The sequence below is a fragment of the Pelobates fuscus genome, chromosome 8 (genome assembly GCF_036172605.1).
Source record: "Pelobates fuscus isolate aPelFus1 chromosome 8, aPelFus1.pri, whole genome shotgun sequence".
NCBI classification, from domain to species: Eukaryota; Metazoa; Chordata; class Amphibia; order Anura; family Pelobatidae; genus Pelobates; species Pelobates fuscus.
The window spans coordinates 166,480,073-166,502,433 of NC_086324.1; the positions used below are offsets into that span (position 1 = coordinate 166,480,073).

Sequence of the window (22,361 nt, forward strand, 5' to 3'; positions counted from 1 at the left end):
TGAGATAGAGGTTATTGTTTATTGAACTTTATTGTCTTATTTTAATCAATTTCAGCTCCTCCAAATATCACTATCACTGAGAGAATTGCTTTTATAAATAAAGAGAGTGTTTTAAGAAGTTCCATCACCGGATTCTATCCTATGGACATCGATGTTAAATGGTTCAGGGACGGGGAGACTGTAAATAATTACACAGTATCCACACCTCAGAGAAACCATGATGGTACATACAGTGTGTACAGCACACTAATCATAGTACCCACCAAGAAGGACAGAAACAAGATCTTCTCCTGTAAGATCCAACATGCATCACTACCTAGACCTCGACAAAAAGACTTCCAGCTGGACTATATAGGTAAAGCAAACCATTCTTTTTATTTATTTGTTGTAAAAAAGAATTTGGAGAAATTACAACCTTTGCTTCATTTGTCACAGTCTTTCTGAGGTAGTTGAATTTCCATTAAGATTTTTGCGCAACCTGGGTCACTCATTTGAATGTTGTGTCAGTGAATGTGATTGTACTTCCACCTGTGCCCTGACATGCCCCCCTCCACCCCCCCCCATTTATGTATCTTTCTGTTTTACTTTTATATTTCTGTCCCTCACCTTTGACTCCCCCAATTCTATCTTCTTGGATCAGCACCTCCATGTCTCTCCTCATCTACTTACGCCTTGTCTTATTTACACTTTTTTTTATACCTTTTTGTGTGGCAACTGGGCCAGTATTGCAAAATATGAACATTGTTAGATAGAGTAACCCTGAGTGACATGTGCCAATCCAGATCGATGGTGCATGGAATTTAGTGAATAAACCAGAGGGCTATTTACTAAAGTGTGAATTGTTGGTAAAATAGCAAAACTGAAAACAATTCTCCAAGTTGGTTATGTTTACAGTTTGACTAGTTTGGTCGATAACTAGAACTTTGAATTCCAAACAATTAACAAATTACTTTAAAATTCTAAACATTTCACAAATTAGTGAAGAACCCTGTATATGTTTCTACACTGGGAATATATCTTGGGATAAAGATTTTAATATTACCCATCTAACTAGAATTCCAAGTCTTGTGATATAATGCAAAATGTAGTATAAGTCAAAATATGTCCTAATAATCAGCGTTAAATAATGTGCAAAGCAAACAACAAAATATTAGCCGCAAACGAACAAGGAAACAATAAGAAATTATAAAAAAATACACAAATGACAAAGATAAAAGAAAATAGAGTGACGCCATTAAATGTCTTCTGGAATTTAGAGCAAATACATTCACAGGATAATCTTTATATACTGGTCTATGCAAAATCGAACTCTTGTAGGTTTCTAAATCTTCCTTTTCGTGAATAGCAACATACAAAAAAGGAGATAAAAATAACCATATAGCATAAAAGTTTAAAACACACTTTATTCACTCAAATAATAAAATCATCAAACAGGCAATGCATTAATGCAAAGTTCATGTAGAAGCCCCAATTGACAACAACGATGTTGAAGGTCCTCCACCAGATAAACCCGCACTACACATTGTGTCTTGAAGACTTCTTCAGGGAACAGGAAACTGTAAATATCCTTCATGTTAAAAAACACCCAAAAATATTTTTACATTCACGGTTTCTTTCTGCAGTTGGTCCTCTGGAGCTGATTGTTCCTCCTACTCATCAAGCCAGAATGAGGTCAGTGACAAGAATTCCCTGCAAGTTCTCTGTGGATACACCTACTGCGGATCCCAGATACCTCGAAATATCCTGGAATTTCCAGGGAGAGCAAATCCTGAGTTACGATGGTACACTGACGAAAACTGATAACAGGTTTTCCATAGACACAACAAAGGTAGTGGATGGAGATGTGTCTCTGCAGATCTTCAACGTTTCTTTGAACGATACTGGAGTCTACACGTGTTCAGTACTTTACAATCGGAAGATGAAGGAAAAGGAAACCAGCTTGTTTGTTTACGGTGAGAAAGGACATATCTGATATATTAGTCACTAGTCATCATTAACTGCAACTTTCAGTATTCAAAATTAATTATGTTTTAAGAGGTTAATCAGGTTAGTTACTAAAGTAAGAATTCTAAAGTGAATGCAAACTGAATTCAAAGCAAATTTCAAATGTAAAGGACTATTATCAGCACCAAAACATCTTTAGCTTAATTAAGTATTTTAGAAACCTAGTAACACCCCTGGTATGATATAACCCTTAATCTTTATTAAACTTTATGTTAGAAGCAATACCAAAAAATATAAATTGTGGACAGCTCACCATGTTTTTCACCGATCCCCATCCCCATCCTCATCCCCAGGCCTGGGGGACAGGGGATGAACATTAAAAAATAAAGAAGGACCACACTTATGTATGGCAGTTAAGGGTTAAAAATGAAAGTCTGGGGGCGGGGCCTAGCAAGCATGGCCGACGGACGTGTTTGAGGGGAGCTCCTCAAATAATCACACCGACACCCGCTAAACTACGGCCCAGCAGCCGTCAAACGGAGTCCAAAAGGCACAAACCTGAACCGCAAACTGACAGGGAACTCCCACGAGCGACTGGGGAGCCACGTCCACGGTTCGCAACCAAACCCCCTTACTGAGGCCTACTTGAACGGTAGACTGAGTGGAGGGGAGACACGGCCGGTCTCCCAGCCACCCGCCATCAGTGTACCATAACCGACCGACCCCCCCCGGACCGGCGGGGGTTATCCCGGTCCCACCTGGGGGTGAAGCGACCAATATACACAACTGACTCACCAACCCCCCGGGACATTCCCTCCCGACAAGCTGACCTAAAATGGCGACTGTGGAGGAGAACTCATGGAGGCCTACATGGGAGGCACAATTCAATGCAACCTTTGACAAAATCTGCGCAGCGTTCTGGAGCCGAATTGAATCTCGTGCAGCACTGACGCAGCCACCGCTGTCTCAGGTGAGCAGGCACCAGCAAACAACCAGACTCGATCAGAAACCCACAGGACCCGAGACACACTGGGCACAGGGCACTAGTGTCCAAACACTACGCACCACCCACGTGGAAGCCACTGCGGATGAGACCGCTCGCCCTTCATCTGAGCTGGGCGCTCACCGGGAGGAACTCCTCCAGAGCCTGCCATACACCCAGGGAGAAGATCGGGATCCGATGGAACCCTGGGCCCACGATCCTGTAGATGGGATCAATGGCAAAAGGGCACGAGCGCCTACTAAGGCCTCAGGCCGAAGAAAGGCGGTCCCCGGCCGCAGGGGCACCACCGCAAAGGGAAGAATCAGCTGCACTTCCTACCGGAGAAGACACAACGGCGGACCGGCATGGCCCTCCGCTGCGGCAGACATCCAAAAGGCCAATATCCTGAGGCACGGAAGACCAGCTCCTAATGGCCGAGCAGCATTCACACCCTGCGGAGTGGGCTGAGACACCAACGGACATACTGCCCAGTGCCTGATGACCTTACTGGCACCTAACTGTGACTTGGGCCGAAATTCTCACTAATGTATACCGATAGCTACAAAAGTTACTCCTGCTCCCTGAGAAATACCAGCCAATACCTCCCTTACCCAGTTTAACAGGAGCCCACGGGATTTCTCGACATGCAAGTACCGTAACATAACAATGCTTAAACCACCGGCTACACTTATCAGTTTGCCTATGCTAGCAGTTTACCTATTTTGCCTTTAACACGGGCCAGGGACAATTGAACTTGTTTAGGTCTTTATGTTTTATGACCATATATTAGGAGTTGCCAACCTACTGTCACCATAACAGCTATCACGCTCTGAGGATGGGCTACAGTGGCACATAATACTGTTCTCAATACATGTATGACCTACTGTTTACCAACTTGTCTTATCTTAGTCACATCGGCCTTTCATTATTTTTGTTATATTTTGTTGTCTCTTGCCTGACTACTTTATTGCTTAGTAATAGGATTGTCACTGCCCGCTCGGAGATACGAGCAGAGCATGCTATGGTTAGAAGACCCACCTACCTTAGCTACGCTCCGCCATCATAGGGCCCAACGCATTAGCCTGATTCAATAGCCAGTATACTACTCCTATTGCAAGTTGCGATTATTATATGTATGTCTTCCATTTACTTACTAATACAGTAAATAGGCTATGCTACTCCTGTTTAACTCAATTTACTGTGGATTTGCTCGTGTTTAACATAAACATTTAAAATGAGGCATCAATATCCTGAAAATGTACTGTACTAACAACACCGATGTATCAACCCCAAGATGTAACTCACTCGTACATTTCCCATACTTCTTCTTCTGTACCCCATCTTATATGCCTTAAATAAAAGAAAGATTGACAAAAAAATAAATTAAAGTGTATGGCAATCATGCTGCTCACTGCTCTCTGAGATCACAATACATTTTTAAAGTTAAGACATGGGTAGAAGGCACCCTTTGCTCTTCACACATTATGTAGGTGAGGGATAAAACTGAAAAGAACAAGAGGGCGGCGGCATTGTCCACTTGCCCTGTACCTTATCCCCTTGGCCATGTGATATGGCAATAATAAGATCAGGTGCTAGACTAGTATGTGCCCTTGGAAAGAGCACCCCAACTGGAAAAAAATATTGCAAACGTTGTGTGTCTTTTTCCCCTCAGCACATCTGTGGGGGGTTTTCTCTCCACCCCTCCCCCTAGCCCCTCTGTGTGTCTATTTCCCCCTCAGCCCTTTTTGCATCTTTTCCACAGCCCCTTTTCGTTTCTCCTCTCAGCCCCTTTGCATATCTTTTTTTCTACTTCCCCAGCCACTCTGAGTGTATCACAGTGTGTATCACTGTCCCCTTCCCCAGCCTCTCTGTGTGTCTCTGTGTCCCCTTTCCCAACCCCTCTGTTTGCCTCTCTGTCCCTCCTCAGCCCCTCTACTATGTGCCTCTTGACCCACTAGCCCATCTGTGTGTCTCTTTGCCCCCCTCAGCCCCTCTGTGTATCTCTTTGTCCATCCTCAGCCCTCAGTATGCCTTTTTGTCTGTCCGTCCCCCACCCCCATCCTTTTGTGGTCTCTCTCCCCTCTGTGCCACTTGTGCACCATAGTTTAATAGTGGGACCTAGTCAATTTTCCCCTTTATGACCCTCACTAGTAGGTTAGTGATAGTTGTTTAAGATTTATTATACATTTCTATTACCTTTGACACTGGGAGGAATATAACAGTATATGAACCATTCACTCAATGCTCTGAGATAGAGGTTATTGTTTATTGTCTTATTTTAATCAATTTCAGCTCCTCCGAAGATCACTATCACAGGGAGAATTGCTGTTGTGAATAAGGAGAGTATTCTCTGCAGCTTGATTACCGGATACTACCCTGTGGACATCGACATTAAATGGCTCAGGGACGGGGAAATATTAAATTATTATAGAATATTCAAACCTCAGAGGAACCCAGACGGCACATACAGTGTGTACAGCACAGTAACCATAAAACCCACCGAGCGGGCCAGAAACGAGGTCTTCTCCTGTAAGATCCAACATGCATCACTATCTAGACCTCGCCAAAAAGACTTCCAGCTGGAATATATAGGTAAAGCTGACCATTCTGTTTTGTATACTCCAAATGTATGAAATTCATTGTTAAACATTGTAGCATGTTGTATTTGTTATTAAAAAGATTTGACTCCATTGCTGGTATGAATTGGTATAACTATAAGAAAAAGTGTAATCTCTGCCTTACGCATACCCTAGTAGGGGCTGGACTGTGGGTGGACAGGGCCTTAGAATAATGATGGAAAACAGTGCCAGACAGTGAAAGCAGGACAGTGATCCATGACTTGGTTACAGCTACACTCTCAATCTCCCAAGTAAATTCTAACGTTTTCACAGAGGGTGGTGGACAGTGGAAGTACTGTTAGGCCACAATTTATATCATGTGCCTTATTATGCCTTGAAGTAGAGTACTGGTCACACTATTTTATTTTTTAATTTTTTAAAAATTCTATATACAAATGAAAACAAACAAGTGCATTTCATATCTACCCATAGATGACAAGGATGAAGAGTCAGACTATACCATACGTTGGGGTGTGGCTGTCACTGTCTGTACAATGTTGCTGAAATTTGTATACGAAAAATGCCAGAAATCTTTCACGAAGTCTAATCACAGCAGTAAGTACATTTCTCTATCAAAGCTAAATTCTATACAATATTTTCTACACTTCCGGATTTAAAAATAAATAAATTATATTAACAGTCAAATAAACGTTATCCTGCTAACAGTTAGAAACAACATGCAGCATTTTGAATCAATACAATAGGTATTGTCATTTAAGAGTAGACTGGTGTGTCTGTGTAATATATCTTGTCAAACTGATAATAAAAGTCTTTATTACTTCCTTAGCTTCAAGTAAGGATAATGAAATAGCACTACTATAAAATAAATTAAAAGACTTGGAAAATAGCAGTATAGTGGTCGAGATGAGCAGCTGAAATGTGCAGAGGGATTTAGATAAGTTGGGGGACTGGGCACTCAAATGGCAGATGGAATTGAATGTAGAAAAATGCAGAGTTATGCACTTCCGGGTAAAGAATGCACAAACAATTTATACTCTAAATGGTAGTAGATTAAATATAAAAACTCACAAGAAAGATTTTGGAATTGTTATAGACAATAAACTAGGCAACAATATGCTAGGTCATTAGGCAGTTGCTAAGGCCTGTAAGGTATATGTCATGTATAAATAGGGGCATTAATTCTCAGGATGAAAATGTAATTTTGCCTCTTTATAAATCTCTGGTAAGACCACACCTTGAATATGCTAACCTAAAGAAAGATATTATGGCACTAGAAAAGTTTATTAAATTGATAAAAAAGGAATTGAGAATCTCAGTTTAAATCTCTTTACATTGAAAAACAATACCTCAGAGGGGATAGGAGAGCATTACACAAATATGTGGGACCATTACAAAGCATTGTCTGTAAATCGATTCATACACAGGACAGGACACGAGGTTACGCATTTAAACTGGAACATAGGAGATTTAGTCGAATGTAAAGGAAATTGATTTTTACAGTAAGAGCAATAAGGATATGGAATTCTCTGCCTGAAGAGGTGGTTTTATCACAGTCCATACAGATGTTTAAACTGCAATTGGATAAATACTTGCAAAAACATAACATACAGGGATATCATTTCTAATTAGTGGGGTAATAGCTTCTTGATCCAAGGAGACATCTGACTGCTATTTTGGGGTCAAGAAGGGATTTTCTTTCCTAGTTTGTTGCAAAATTGGAAGCACTTAAGCCAGACAGTTTTTGTTTTTTTTGCCTTCTTTTGGATCAACAGCAAAAACAAATGTGAGAAAGGCTGGACTTGATGGAAGCATGTCCTTAACAGCTATGTAACTAGGTAAGTTATATATCAAAGGATCAGTCCAGTTCAAGTCGAGATAAAATCTGGTCTGCTTCATGTAGGCTTTTTAAAATATTGTTTTTCTTTATATATATATATAGTGCATTTTTCATAATGTCATTTTGCATTTTTATATGCCTTTTCCTATATTTATTGTTTTGTACTGGAAAGCGTATGAGCATTGGACTAATAAAGTTACATTGCTCTTTAATGCGTGCCCGCCATGCCATGGCATCATTGCATATGGCCCGCAGAGGATGCTCGAACGTGCATGCGCCGCCTTGCAGATTTGAGCATTTAAAGGAGAGGAGTGGGCAAGGAAACCATAGTTCTTGAGGAAGTTTTGAACACTAATGGATGAAAGGCTTCGAGCCAGGCAAGCCAGCCACAGTAGCCACCAGTTACTCTTCTTGACGCCTGTAGGTGACATCCAGCAATGAGGAGGCCTCTTGGAGATCAAAGGACTGAATGATTACTGTGAGCTATCTACATCTTTGGCCCTATTTGGGCACAGCGCTTCTAGCACTTTTCTTTATAAAATTAGTGCCACATCTTTTGTGAGTGTTTTTATGCTGTGTGTTTCTATTTTTTATAAAAATGTGTATTTATTATATATAAGGTAATCATTTTTTTGTGTCATGATCCTTTGCTTTTTGTCCAGTGTTATATGTAAGTTCTATACAACTGCAAGAGTGGTAATTGTATTTTATTTATTATTATATAAGCTCTCTCCTGATTGTCATTTTGTAGTGCTATTTGGCACCTTCTCGTGTTATTTAGTTAAATTGAAGTTTTTTAAGCTTATTGGGAGTGGACCTAGAGAGACAGCCTTGTCCACCTACAATCCCTTGTGTCATTTTTTTTTTTTTCAAATAATTTTATATGGTTTAGCCAGTTATGATCAGGGCCAGATTAACATGGGGGTTAATAGAGCTGATGACCCACGTCCATGCTCCTGGAATAGGGGCCATTGATTTAAATAAAATATGTGTATATTTTTACTACTCTTCACATGCTCTTGCTTTACGCAGAGGTTAAGGATGGGGACCTAGAAGGGATGCAGGGGAACAAAACTTGTGTGGTCTGGTAGACTATAAAATAGTTAACAAAAAGCTGACTTTGCACACAATGTTAATGATTTGCTGCTCTGGTCTCTCTAAAGAGTGGCATATTCCCTTTCAGCTACACTCACTATATCCACCCGTTTCCCTGTCCCAGACGGTTTTCCAGGTGCTACTGCTTTCTAGTAAGAATGGAAGGAGAGGAGTGGGCAAGTGAGTGCTGTCCCCAGGAAGCAGAGAGCTAGCGTTTCACTAGATGCGTTTTTTCGTCAAGCTCAGCGCTATTTGCATAGTCCCGCCTGTAGCTGGCCGACTTGCATAATTGGCAGGCAGTCTGGCATACATTAACACCAGACTAACTATCCAATTCTTTAGGCAGATCTGCCCCCTTTCCAGGCGGGTCTGCAGCTTTGGGCGGTGCTAGTGATGTCATTCGAGTCACTGGCTCACCTCCTTTTACCACGCCTACCGACATCCGGCTTCATCGGAGGCCAAAGTTCCTAGGTATGGATTAGGCTGAGAGATGACAACCAGAGATTAGCATAGGGTATGTGTTTTCTTATAAATGCATCCTGTAATTTTCCTTCCACCACCACCTCCACCAGATACAGACACTTGGTGTTTTCTGTCAATAATATCCTGTAGTTAGGCCCATCATAATTTTCAGCACCCGGGGCCAATAGGCTCTTAATTCGTCCCTGGTTACTCTGAGTGGGAGCCAGAGCAAACCTGGCACCATAACCACCATAATGTTTTTTTTAAGCCTTGTTCTTTTTAATTCAGACTAATTCTAGCCAGAAGCATGTGATTCTAAGTAAAACCAAAATAATCTTTGTATTTATCTAACCCCTGGGAGAAGCAACAAATTAATTAAAACTATAACAACTATTTACTGGCTTTTTAACTTTGTTTTCACAGGCCAACCCAGAAAACAAATATCATACATCAGAGGTCCGTTTTACCCTCCCGCGTATTCTCCCTCTTATGGGTAAGAGTTTTTTCTTGACATTTTACATGAAAATTATTTTTTTTTCCTAATTCTGACTCTCTTATGAAGTTTTATCTCTTATAAGTTTAATAACTGCATGACTGTAATCATATTATTTGTAGGAAAGGGGAGAAAAGAGAGAGATAGAGAAACTTTAATCTATTTAACTAGAACTGTTAAAACTTTGAGTTTCAAAAATGCTGTTCTGGTTAATTTAACTAATTTCATTTTTAAACAAACATTTTTATACAAGCATATAACAGAATAAATAATAATAATAAAAAAAAAAAAAAATTCAACCTGAAATCCACTTAAGAGAATGAGTGTTATATGAATAGTCTTTTAAATTTGTGAAAGCGATAATACGCATATGAAGGAATTATGTGCACATAGTGAAATGACAGAGACTGAACCAACAGATATTATAGATGGAGATTAATGTAACAATCTAATGGAAATTAATTTATGAAGAGTTTTAACTGACCTAAAATGAAACCAGCAAATTATAATATAAAATAAAATTCACCTAAATAATAGCCGAACAGTAATGCATGAAACCCAGTGCATTGTCCTAGTGTTAATATGAAAGTGAAACAAATTTCAGTTCCTAGGAATGAAGGTAGAGAAACAAAATAGGATTAGCGAGGGTTAAGTGCCGAACATTGTTTTGTTTCATGCCGGAGGGAATGACTCCGAACGGAACCTTCATACGAATTTAGTGATTGTAAAATTTGGCACAAATTACATTGCCTGCTAATGATGTGAAATGCCTAGGTAAAGGTACTCGAGAACCCACGAATGCCATTCGTATGCTTTCCCCATACGAATGAAATATCAGTAGCACATGAACGAAGCAGATTGAAACATGAATTCCTTTATTTAACCGAACGGAGAAACACACAAAATTGATATGAATTGTATGAGACCAATGTACGAAAGAAAAGGTGTTCGTATATCCAAACTACTTACAGTTTTCCTGTTCGTGTGATGGCTGTGTTCCTTTTTTAATACTCACGAATTGCATGTAAGTAATTTGGATGACTTTGTTCGTACGGATGGCCGGCGGGCAAAAATGACATCAGAGTCTTTGCAAACCGGAAGTAGAACAGAGGAACTTCTGAAATCGTCGACAACAGGTAAGCAGGGGTTACTGTGGTTTAAATAGGACAAATAATCCCTCCCTCAATTTAAGGCATATGCCTTCCACATCCATAGTAGCCAGATGCAAGATGTTAGCAGGACAGATAACACAGAGAGGCACAACCAAGTTGCTGGAATTGTGTACCGAAACATCTGCACAGAATATGGATTGGACCTACCTAAGTCCAGATGGGAGATACCACAAAGGGTAATCGAGAATGACAGGGCTAAGATCCTGTGGGACTTCAAGATCCAGATAGACAAGCAAGTGCTGGCCAAGCAACCTGACATTGTGGTGGAAGACAAGGAACGGAAGACTGCAATCGTGGTGGATGTGGCAATACCCAGTGACTATAACATCAGGAAGAAGGAACATGAAAAGGTGGAGAAATACCAAAGACTTAAAGAAGAACTGGAAAAGATGTGGAAAGTGAAGGCTGTAGTAGTCCCAGTTGTGATAGGAGCACTCGAGGCTGTGACTCCCAAGTTGGGGGAGTGGCTTCAACAGATTCCAGGTGGGACATATGAAATGGCTGTCCAGAGGAGTGCAGTTCTAGGAACAACTAACACACTGAGCAGAACCCTCAAATTCCCAAGCCTCTGGTAGAGGACCCAAGAATGAGAATAAACATCCTACCCAGGAAGGGTGAGAAAATCTATTTCTTTTTATGTTACTTTTTTTTTTTTTTAAATAGGCTCCTACACCTTTAGAGGGAAACTCCAACTACCATAACGTCACATTTTTTTGTAATTCTTTATTTTTGCGGGCAAGCATAAACATTGCATTACACAGTGAGGAAAAGGTATTCATTAGAGATTACATATTTCAGCAAATACATGATCGCATGCATTGTAAACACCCTGTTGTATGTTTTTCATGCTTAGATTCCTCATATCTGAACAAGTAGCTAGGCTAGTAGCGATGTGTACTGGGCACAACGGAGAGCTCCAGTTCGTCGTCAAGGCATACAGCTGGGCTTCCAGCGCTCAATGGTGCCGATTGAGTGGTTTGGTTTAGGGGTATTAGTTGGCAAGTGGTGTGCTTAGAGCTATGCAAGAGGATTAGCGAGGGTAAAGTGCCGAACATCTTTTTGTTTCATGCCGGAGGGAATGACTTAGGTCTGGTGTCACAGAGGGCTTTGCTCACCTGTAGGAAGAAGGAAGTGGATAGGTTGAGGCAGTTGGTCCAAGACGTGGGGGTCATATGGTCGGAGATGGTACTACGATTGCAGTGGTGCCACTCTAGAGACCATCAGGCATTGTCGATTAGTAGGGGAAGGTGAATGAAATCATGACGGCTTATGTTAGGTGCTTGGAAGGGGTGATTGTGTATTGGTAGGTTTGAGCTCTTTGGTAGTTTCGAACCTGGTGTGTGTAGGGTGTATCTTGGTATACCCCTACATGGAAGAAAGATGGAAATCTAATGCTAATTATATGTTATAATGTGGTTTTACTTATTGTGATGTAGGTCATTGTCTGGGATAGTATTGTTAAAGGAGTTGGGGTTGATATGTAATGGTAATATGTGACAATGATGTTAAAAAATTTCAAGTATTATTTATATATTATTAAAGCTGTGATAAGTTTCCCAAATAAAGGTGTCCAAATATTTTTTTTTTTTTTTTAGGTGGGTTTGTTTAGCATATGCCGAGAAAGGTGACTATGCATTAGTCATGGGTTAGATTGACGTTGTGGCTGGTTTATGCAATGTATGATCCTATATTGTAACTAAACCCCCATTATTTTTGCCTAGATTAGGTGTTTTAAAAAAACTATTAAAATCTGTGAAGTTGAACTTTGAAGTTGCTGTTTAGTAGACGAGTGAGTGCGCTGGATCTTGAGTGTGGGATAAAATATTAAAAATAATATTTTATGAAAATTACAAAAAAATTATATTTTATTAATATTAAATATATAAATTATTTTTAATATGAGTATTAATATGGTGATATTAATTATTATCTGACCACACCAACACTTTTTATTTAAAGAGATACCTACTATATTATCTCTGATCTTAAATTCTTGTAGTTCATCCTAATTTTATAAATTAAAGGATCACTACAGGGTCAGGAACACAAACATGTATTCCTGACCCTAGAGTGTTAACACGACCATCTAGCCCCCCTGGGCCCCTCATACCTCCATATATATAGTAAAAATCTTACTGTATTAAAGCCAGAAGCTATAAATCTGCATGCTGTTAGACTCAGAAAAACAAGCAGTCTGCTGACATGTGGTAGCCTGATCCAATCACAGTGCTTCCCCATAGGATTGGCTGAGACTGACAAGGAGGCAGATCAGGGGCAGAGCCAGCATGATTCAAACACAGCCCTGGCCAATCAGCATCTCCTCATAGAGATGAATTGAATCAATGAATCTCTATGAGGAAAGTTCAGTGTCTGCATGCAGAGGGAGGAGATACTGAATCACAGGATGCTGTGCACAATGCTGCCCTGTGCTCTGCTGACAGCAGATCTGAGTGGATGGAGGCATATTATGCCTCCATCAACTCCGAAGCCCCTCTGGTTCACTCTGAGTGACTGCAACTGGAGGTGTTCCTAGCTTTCAATGTAAACACTGTATTTTCTCAGAAAATACAGTGTTTACACGAGAATGGCTGCAGGGAGCTATAGTTCTCACCTGAACAACCTCATTAAGCTGAAGTTGTTCAGGTGACTATAGTGTCCCGTTAAAGACAGCATACAATAACTATATTACTTAAAAAATATAATTTACTGTGACAACAACAATCTATACGATTGTACCATAAACAGTGATCAAAAAACATGTAACAAAGAAAATTTGCTTCAAACATGTCAGAATCATTTTCAGTAGAGTAGACAGTGAAATCTGGATAATGAGCAATGTAGTATATAATATACTCCATATATATATACTACATATAATATACTCCACCATAATATGACATGGTGTTATTTTACAAGATCACCTGAAAAATTAAGCACAAACTGCATTTATTCCTGGAATTATAAACAGGAAAATAATCCATATTTGCTGCTTCTACAAAGTATCAATTACTTGTTTCCACAAATGGATGGAAACCGACTTAACGTTTTCCAATCCACCCAGCAACTAAACTCTCTCAGCATGGAATTGCAAACTGATAATATGCAAAGGCATTTATAAAATGGTAATAAAAATAACTATATCTCGCTATATTGGTATTCAATAATATTATGTAGAACAAACCAATGAAAATATAATTTTCCAAGATTTTTTTTTTTTTTTTTTAAATACTTGTTGATAATAAAGTAACCTCTGTATGTGCACTAAGCGAATTCTACAAGTATTTACGAGATGGCTGTCAGTGAGCAACTTGCTATCTCAATGTTTCTCAACGTCAGAAAGCATTTTCCGTTGGTAGATTTTTGATAGCTACAAAAATTATCTGTGACACCATTTATCCTAATAGTGTCATGCAGTGTGTGTAATAGAATAACATTTATATTTTCTGGCACAATATGTCTGACAATCGGATCATGGGCCTCCCTTGGAATTATGGTACGTAGTACGTAGTTACTACATCCAATGATAAATGACATGATATAATCTTTACATCTCATGTCTATCGAGATTCACTCCTCTTACTCTACTTATGCTTCCCCTCTGAGTTTTCACACAATGGAGACTCAGCTCACAAAAACTCTGGATTTTGTTGGGAAGTCCACATCGCATGGTTTGTGAAATTCTCAGATTTGGATTTTATTTTTAAGATTGTTTCAAGATGTCTTTAGATTGTCAGATGTCAAGGGATTTCAAGAGATCGTCCGAGTATTATGATGATTTGTGATGTCTTTGTGAAGATTTTTTTTTCTATACCTATGTCATTGGGTTATATGACATTCCTTATCTGTTAAGCTTCTGACCTGGTCCAATGGGATTCTTGGGGCAAGTTTTATATTAATGTCTGCTGACGTCATTTTGATATATATTTCTATATGTTTCAAACAGGTGGAGCTGTTGGCTTACATCAGGAATATTATCAGCTATTATCATATAGGGTTAGCGTCTTGTTTAGGACAATTTAGGAATGTTTTACTTTTAATATGCTTTAGTTAGCATTTCTCCTTTCTCAATTTGGACTTTGCCTGTTCAAACCAAATGTGTCCTTGCTTATCTAAGCATTATTCTATTTCAAGAATTTTAAGTTCAACTTAATCTATGTATAGATAATTACATATTTATATGTGTATATATATATGTATTAAGGCCGTTTGGCCTGTATTTGTGGGAGGGGCTTAAATTAATTCACTCCCCTATATAAGGGACACCCCTTACCTGACTCATATCACTTGAGGTCAGCATCAGAATGATTTCCACTTCCGGGTCATCCAGACGCCATTTTACCTGATTACTCCATGAGGTTTTCTAAGCAGAGCTGTGTCAGAAATCCAGCCACAGGCTTTTCCGGCCTACCACCTTCTTTCTTCAATCCATCACCGTGGATGGTGTCCAAGTGACTCACAAACCGTAAGTCGACCTACCCGTTACGCCAGGCATCAGTCCCACGGCACCATGCACGGGTCATGTCCTCACTTTACGGCTGCATTTTGTCTAAGTCTGTTCTAAAACCATTGCAAGTTCATGCATATCATTTGTTTAAACCCCCTACCGGCCATTCAGTGTACTACAGGCTTTTCAGACATTATTGCATTTCATGTACAAACCATCGAACCACTGCATTTTCGCCTACACACTGACCCCTACCGGTCATTCAGTGTACTACAGGCTTCTCAGACATTATTGCATTTCATGTAAAAACCAACCAACCACCGCATTTTTCACCTACACACTGACCCCTATCGGTCATTTGGTGTACTACAGGCATCTTAGATGTTTTTTGCATTTTCATGTACAAACCAATAAACCACTGCATTTTCACCTACACACTGACCCCTACCGTTTTTGGTATACTACAGGCTTCTTAGACATTATCGCATTTCATGTACAAATCAACGAACCACTGCATTTGCGCCTACATACTGACCCCTACTGATCATTTGGTGTACTACATACTTCTCAGACATTATTGCATTTCATGTACAAATCAACGAACAACTGCATTTTCGCCTACACACTGACCCCTACTGGTCTTTTGGTGTACTACAGGCTTCTTAGATATTATCGCATTTCATGTACAAATCAACTAACCACTGCATTTGCGCCTACACACTGACCCCTACCGGTTATTCGGTGTACTACAGGCTTCTCAGACATTATTGCATTTCATGTACAAACCAACAAACCACTGCATTTTTCACCTACACACTGACCCCTATCAGCCATTCGGTGTACTACAGGCTTCTAGGACGTTTTTGCTTTTCATGTACAAAACAATAAACCACTGCATTTTCACCTACACACTGACCCCTACCAGTCATTCAGTGTACTACAGGCTTCTCAGACATTATTGCATTTCATGTACAAACCAACTAACCACGGCATTTTCGCCTACATGCTGACCCCTACCGGTCAATCGGTATACTACAGGCTTCTCAGACTTTCTTTCACTTCATAAGCAAACAAACTAACTACAGCATTTTCGCCTTTATACTGACTCCTATCTGTCAAACGGTAGGATTAACCCCTTAAGGACATATGACACGTGTGACATGTAATGATCCCCTTTTATTCCAGAAGTTTGGTCCTTAAGGGGTTAAAGGGTATTTTAACATACAATCAGCATTTCTGACCCCTACTGGTCAACAGCAAAACTGTCTTCACACGTCATATACAATTTACCAGCCAATATAAATTACACATAAGATTGTTTTAAACATAACCATAAATTAAACTCCAGCACGGGCTCAACTTCAGGTTTAATTCACAATAATTTAAATTTCACATAAAGACCAACAGTGGTTCTATCAACACTGCCAACTACAGGTCTGTCAAGTACGTTGACAATTTTCATGGGGTTTTACAAACACCAAAACACTGACACCTATAGGTCAACAGACAAACAACATTTCACATACCAATCAGTATTCAACTACACTGCCACCTATAGGGCACTCGGCAGATCTCCAGTGCACTTGCATTTTGCAACACCATGTTCACTGACCCCTACCATTCAATAAGACATACAACAATTCACATAGCAAGCACTATATCAACATCTGGTATAAATACATATATTATTACACAGTAGCAGACGCATCTGTATATACGTCACTGGTAATATAGTTCACATACATTTTTCACAGCATGCTGCTCACACAACAGACTTTCCCCTAGCAAGGGGACATACAACTTACAAGGTGGGGACAGACCACATTTTCACTTGTACATACGGCACTTAATGGGTTAAGATTGATACATATTTAACCAGTATGGCTACGATGTTTAATATTTACACATCACGGCACTTTACTTTTCACATATACTGTACGTATTAAGATAAGCTTGGTCTATGCCACATTTCCTTATGCCATACGGTTTTATCCATTCGGTTACAGTTACTACTAAAAACTTATATGGATTGTCAGGTTCAATACCATACTACAGGGTGCATACACCTGCTCACGTAGTTATTCATCTCTTACCTTCCCTGGAATAGTAATAGTGTACTGGCAATTAGGGTTCTAGTGCCCAATAGGTATTACCCCCTTTTTTCTCTGCATTATGCTTCGGTTAGTGGTCCCGCGAGGCCAACATCCCGCCTCACACTCGGAGGCATACACCCCTCGGGCCACTCATGAGCTAGCCGCCTCGCATTGTATCATAGAGAGGTCCTCACCTGTCACTCCCCTTCCTATTTTCTGGTTACTGTCACTGAGAGGCCAACATCCTGCCACAACATTCAGTGGCCACAAAAAATCCCCTTGCGCCAAGCATAGATAGAGCCTCTCAAGCCACTTGGCAACTAGCAGGGCCTCACCAGTCACCAAAAAACACCAAGCCTAATCATTTCGCCTTACGGCTTAGCTAGAAAGCCAGTACAAGAACCCTGGGTACAAATAATAATTGCAATCTTTATTGTTATTTAAGTATTTCTCCAAAAGATGGTGAAGAATCACCTCTTCCTAGCACCCCGGCTAGAATTGATACACCTTCAAGCAGAGGAGATGTTGCTAGTCCAGCAGCAATCAGATCCTGGACGATCCCACACATTACCACCGACCTAAGGAGGTGACAAATCCCCTGCCCTGCTACAGCAAACTCCTCCATACATCAACGGACAACACGGAGGCAGGGGAAGGCCCAGCTACATCAACTCAGGTGACACCCAGGCTATGCTAGCCTCACTCATAAACTCATGAGCCCAAAAAAATAAATAAATAAATAAAACATTTATGATAGACTGGCAATCTCGAGTTGGTCACCACAGCCCTCACAAGGCTGGGCCTCACGCTACTCTACAACCAGCACCAACCGAAACTCGGTTACCTGGTACAATCAATTCTTATGACACACAAGTCGTTAACCCTGCACGTATGATCCCAGCACATTGGGGAAGCAAGGCATATATATGTATCGGTGATGGTCAGATCCAGGGATTCCAGGTAAATCGGGAACTGACCATCCCTTGGTTGGGTTGGCATTTGGAATATGTAGAGATGTTTATTTGTGCAGGTACCCATACCGAAGGGAGTTTGTCCCAAACAAATGGACGAGCACTCTCAGGCTCCAGGTACCAGCACCTCTGAACTACCAGAGACCATTGATATGAGTAGTTGCATTGCATATAGACTGTTGCATATATGTTCAAATGGTTCAGGGCACATGACAAACCATGTGTCCCAATACAACTTACAAATAACATACTCACCATCTGTACACACTAATGCATTTTCAACACTACTGACTCATCACCCTTCCAGACTTGTAGTAGATTTACTAAAGCTCTGGAGCTTCAAAGGGCTCCCATACAGGTATCATAAACACACCTTCAAGGAATATAGCATGCCCTCACTTACAGTCAGCACAACAAAACCATTGGCTGTAAACACACTCATAGCCAAGATTTGCAGAGGGGTCTTCCAATCTCCACCATTTACAGCATGGCACCAAACACAAACACATTGGTATTGTCACAAGGAATCTTCCCTTAAACAAAGACTAACCATAGACTTATTGGAACCACACACCTCCGCTACCCCAAGTCTCAACTCGCTCATACCCTCCGAGGAGTTTTCTTACTATACAACACTATTGATCTACCTTTACAGCTATCACTCAAGCATGGGTTGAAGCTTGGTTAAGTAAGACCAATATCATCAACGCAGTAAACGGCTACCATCTACCCTACACACTGGCACTTACATGGCATAAATTGGGCAATCCTTTCCCTGCTCATCTTTCGAGCTAGTAGATTAGCCTACTATCGATATTCGCAGATACTCTGTGCTGGTTATGATAACATATCCAGATGCCTTAGTCATACACTATCTAGAAGATATTTTTCACTAGAAGCCTCACGGCAGCTTAGTCTGGTTGACCACTTGGGCGTCCCAGTACCCCATAAGAAACAGAAGGCTCAGACACTATCATCACATTACTGGGCATATGACTTGAGTCGGCATCGATACACGCAAGTTACCACAAGACAAATAGGGAACATTCTCAACTACATCATTCACTACCTCCTGCTTAGTACTTACAAATGCAAGGAACTACAATCCCTACCAGGTTCCTTAATTTTGCCATGCCAATCATACCACAAGACCACGCTTTCACATCCAGAGTACTTTCCCCTTTTTTCCACACTTCCAACATGACGATCAGAGGATGTCCCTAGACACCTCATCAACAGCAGACCTGCACATGGGGGGAATTTCTTAACCACTTGGCATGGTAAAAGCATGTTCCTTCCAGGATTGTCTGACACTTCTCCAACCAGATGGTCAGATGCGGCATCTACCACGGGTTTGGCAGCGATCTACCGGGAACAATTGCTTTGGAGCTGTTGGCCATGGCATCCAGGTTTGGAATTTTTTCCACCACCTCAGCCCCTTTAGGAGATCTACCCCATTGTAGCAGCTGCTGTGGCATGGTCAGGGTCATCAATCCGTTGTTACTCAGACAACTAGGCACATGTCATATCATCAACAAACACCACTACTCATCCATAAGGTCATGATATTTCTGGGGAACTCACTTGGTTGGCCACTTATCACATTTCACTTTCATGTACCAGACGGGAGTATACATCCCTGCCGACAATTGTCTCATTTATATTCCAGGCATGTTCATCATAGGCTTCCTACAGCCGCCCATACAGTCACGGCCACTCTTTTGTTCCAGAGACAAAATCATGGATTAGACATACTCATGCAGCATAGCATGCACTATCCCATCTAGCACTTTCATCCCATACTTGTAGAACACATAACACAACGTTTTACCTGGCTTAAAGAATCTAATTGGAACACAACATAGCTCAACCTGTGTCATAACATTTCTCCTAGGTTTTGCTTCTTTTTGCCACCTTAAACTATCTCACACACCATTAATTATATATTTTACAGGCATTCAACAACACATGATAACCTATGGCCAAAACTACCATAACTTCATGCTATCATACCAGACAAGAATATACTCAGAGGTTTTCAGGAATCCATTCCCCCACGATACTCTCAGAGATTACCAATAGCCATTCAACTTTTCATCCTTATTGGACCTATTAGATCTACAACCATTCAATTATACTACCAAGTCGGCCATTACCAGCCATGCACATTGCCTTTTATGCCTTTCTCGGGCCAGAGAATCCACTACCATCACCACCACTCAGACAGATCATTGTCTTCAACGATCCCACGTACGTAAACACATATTTCATTACCTTTTGGCTCTACCACATTCCGAAACGAGTCAACACGGACCAACAGTAGAGATAACATACTATCCTACCCACAACAAATGGTGTCCACTTTCGGTCCTAGATTCCTACCTTCAAAATTCTTCCAGGAATTAAATACTGTAATGCATTTAAGGAAATGTCTGGTTAATTTGTATATATTTGTTGACTGTATTAAATCTTTGATTATTCATTTTGCCCTCTTTATTTACAGGCCTACCGTATCGTCGGTCTCGGCACACCACAACCGGCTTGCTCCCTTTATATTATCCTACGCTTATGCTGGATCCTTACTCCATATACGGCTATTTGCCCCTTACACAAGTATTAAGGCCATTTGGCCTGTATTTGTGGGAGGGGCTTAAATTAATTCACTCCCCTATATAAGGGACACCCCTTACCTGACTCATATCACTTGAGGTCAGCATCAGAATGACCCTCCCACCCACTCCTCATTTCAACACTTTCTCTTTTCTTTCCATTTACTTTTACTTTCTTACTCCTTGGTGGGCCCTCTTTATTTACAGGCCTACCGTATCGTCGGTCTCGGCACACCACAACCGACTTGCTCCCTTTATATTATCCTACGCTTATGCTGGATCCTTACTCCATATACGGCTATTTGCCCCTTACACAAATATATATAAGTTGCTGACTAGGAATTTATCACACTATATTACTGTTTTTGTATATAACTAAACTTATAGCAATATATATGTGTGTTTGCTGAACAAGTACTTTTTCTTAAAATGAACACATACTTGTCTTATCTGTGTTTCTTATCTTTATTGACACATATGTATTTACTCACTGTCTGGCTCTTTAGCTGACAGGGCCAAATTTTGAAAAAAACATCTAGTTTCTTGTAGCGGAACCACTTTTTGGCTGTCCCATCTATTGTTTTATTGTTGGCACTGCAGAGGTTTTTCATGCCTGGAATGCACGGATTTATATTGCACTATCTATGGACATACTTTGTTCGGTATACGAAGAAAGTACCGAACAACCGAACCACCCTGATGTACATTATTCATGTAATTTACCTCCCTGATCGCTTCTCCTATTCCCTTTGTTCATACGAACACGCTGCTATATCCCCTGGGTGGCTGCCATTTCGGTAGCCGAACTCGTGGCGGCAGCCATCTTAAACTCACGAACAGCGGTGTTTGGTCGTCGAGTGTCTGGAACTCAAAACGGACACTCGACTAGCCGAACGCTGCTAAGACCTCCAGGACGGCAGAAACTACCGAAGGAAATACACGAACGGCCCGTCGTTCGGTAGGATGAATCCCACGAACTAGGGGATTCATCCGGTTACCGACTTCATTATGTGTGGTATAGCATTTCGGGAGTTTTGGGGCACGAGCAGAGACCGACCGCAGGGCCAAATTTCATGGAATTATTTTCGGCTTCTTTACCTATGCAGTCGGTCAAAACTTTACCTTCCTATAACACCCGAACCCCTGGTCTGATCTGGGTGATTTTTGGATATGTTTCTCACCCAGATCAGGGCTACCAGGGGGTACCATATTTAAAGGTATATCACACATTTGGGGTACATCTAGAAAGTGGGGAAAAGTATGTGCAGTATAATTGTATTATCTGTTAAGCTAAGGGGAGGAGATGTGTGGAAGGTAACGTCTATATGATTGGTGCAATGTGTAATAAATGTAAATCCCTCCCTTGCATGGGAGAATCTCATAAAAGAAGGAATGTTGCCATTAAACTTCTGTTCTACTCCTGATACCGTGTGTCGTCCAGTGATTGGGAAAGGTGATGGGTAGTGATGTACCGAACGGTTCGCTGGTGAAAAGTTCCTGGCAAACATAGCGTGTTCGCGTTCGCCACGGCGGGCGAACACATGCGCGGTTCGTTCCGCCCCCTATTCGTCATCATTGAGTAAACTTTGACCCTGTACCTCACAGTCAGCAGACACATTCCAGCCAATCAGCAGCACACCCTCCCTAGCAGACCCTCCCACCTCTTGGACAGCATCCATT

General features: G+C 40.8%; 1 protein-coding gene across 1 annotated transcript in view; it reads left to right on the forward strand.

Annotated features, from left to right (window-relative positions):
- LOC134571346 (hemicentin-1-like) overlaps positions 1 to 22,361 on the forward strand; it is a 46,526-nt gene that overhangs the window by 20,233 nt on the left and 3,932 nt on the right. The window contains exons 3-7 of the mRNA XM_063429548.1: positions 56 to 355; positions 1,623 to 1,952; positions 5,219 to 5,518; positions 5,977 to 6,099; positions 9,323 to 9,392. Of these exons, the coding sequence (XP_063285618.1) occupies positions 56 to 355; positions 1,623 to 1,952; positions 5,219 to 5,518; positions 5,977 to 6,099; positions 9,323 to 9,392 (1,123 nt within the window). The remainder of the gene's footprint in view (positions 1 to 55; positions 356 to 1,622; positions 1,953 to 5,218; positions 5,519 to 5,976; positions 6,100 to 9,322; positions 9,393 to 22,361) is intronic.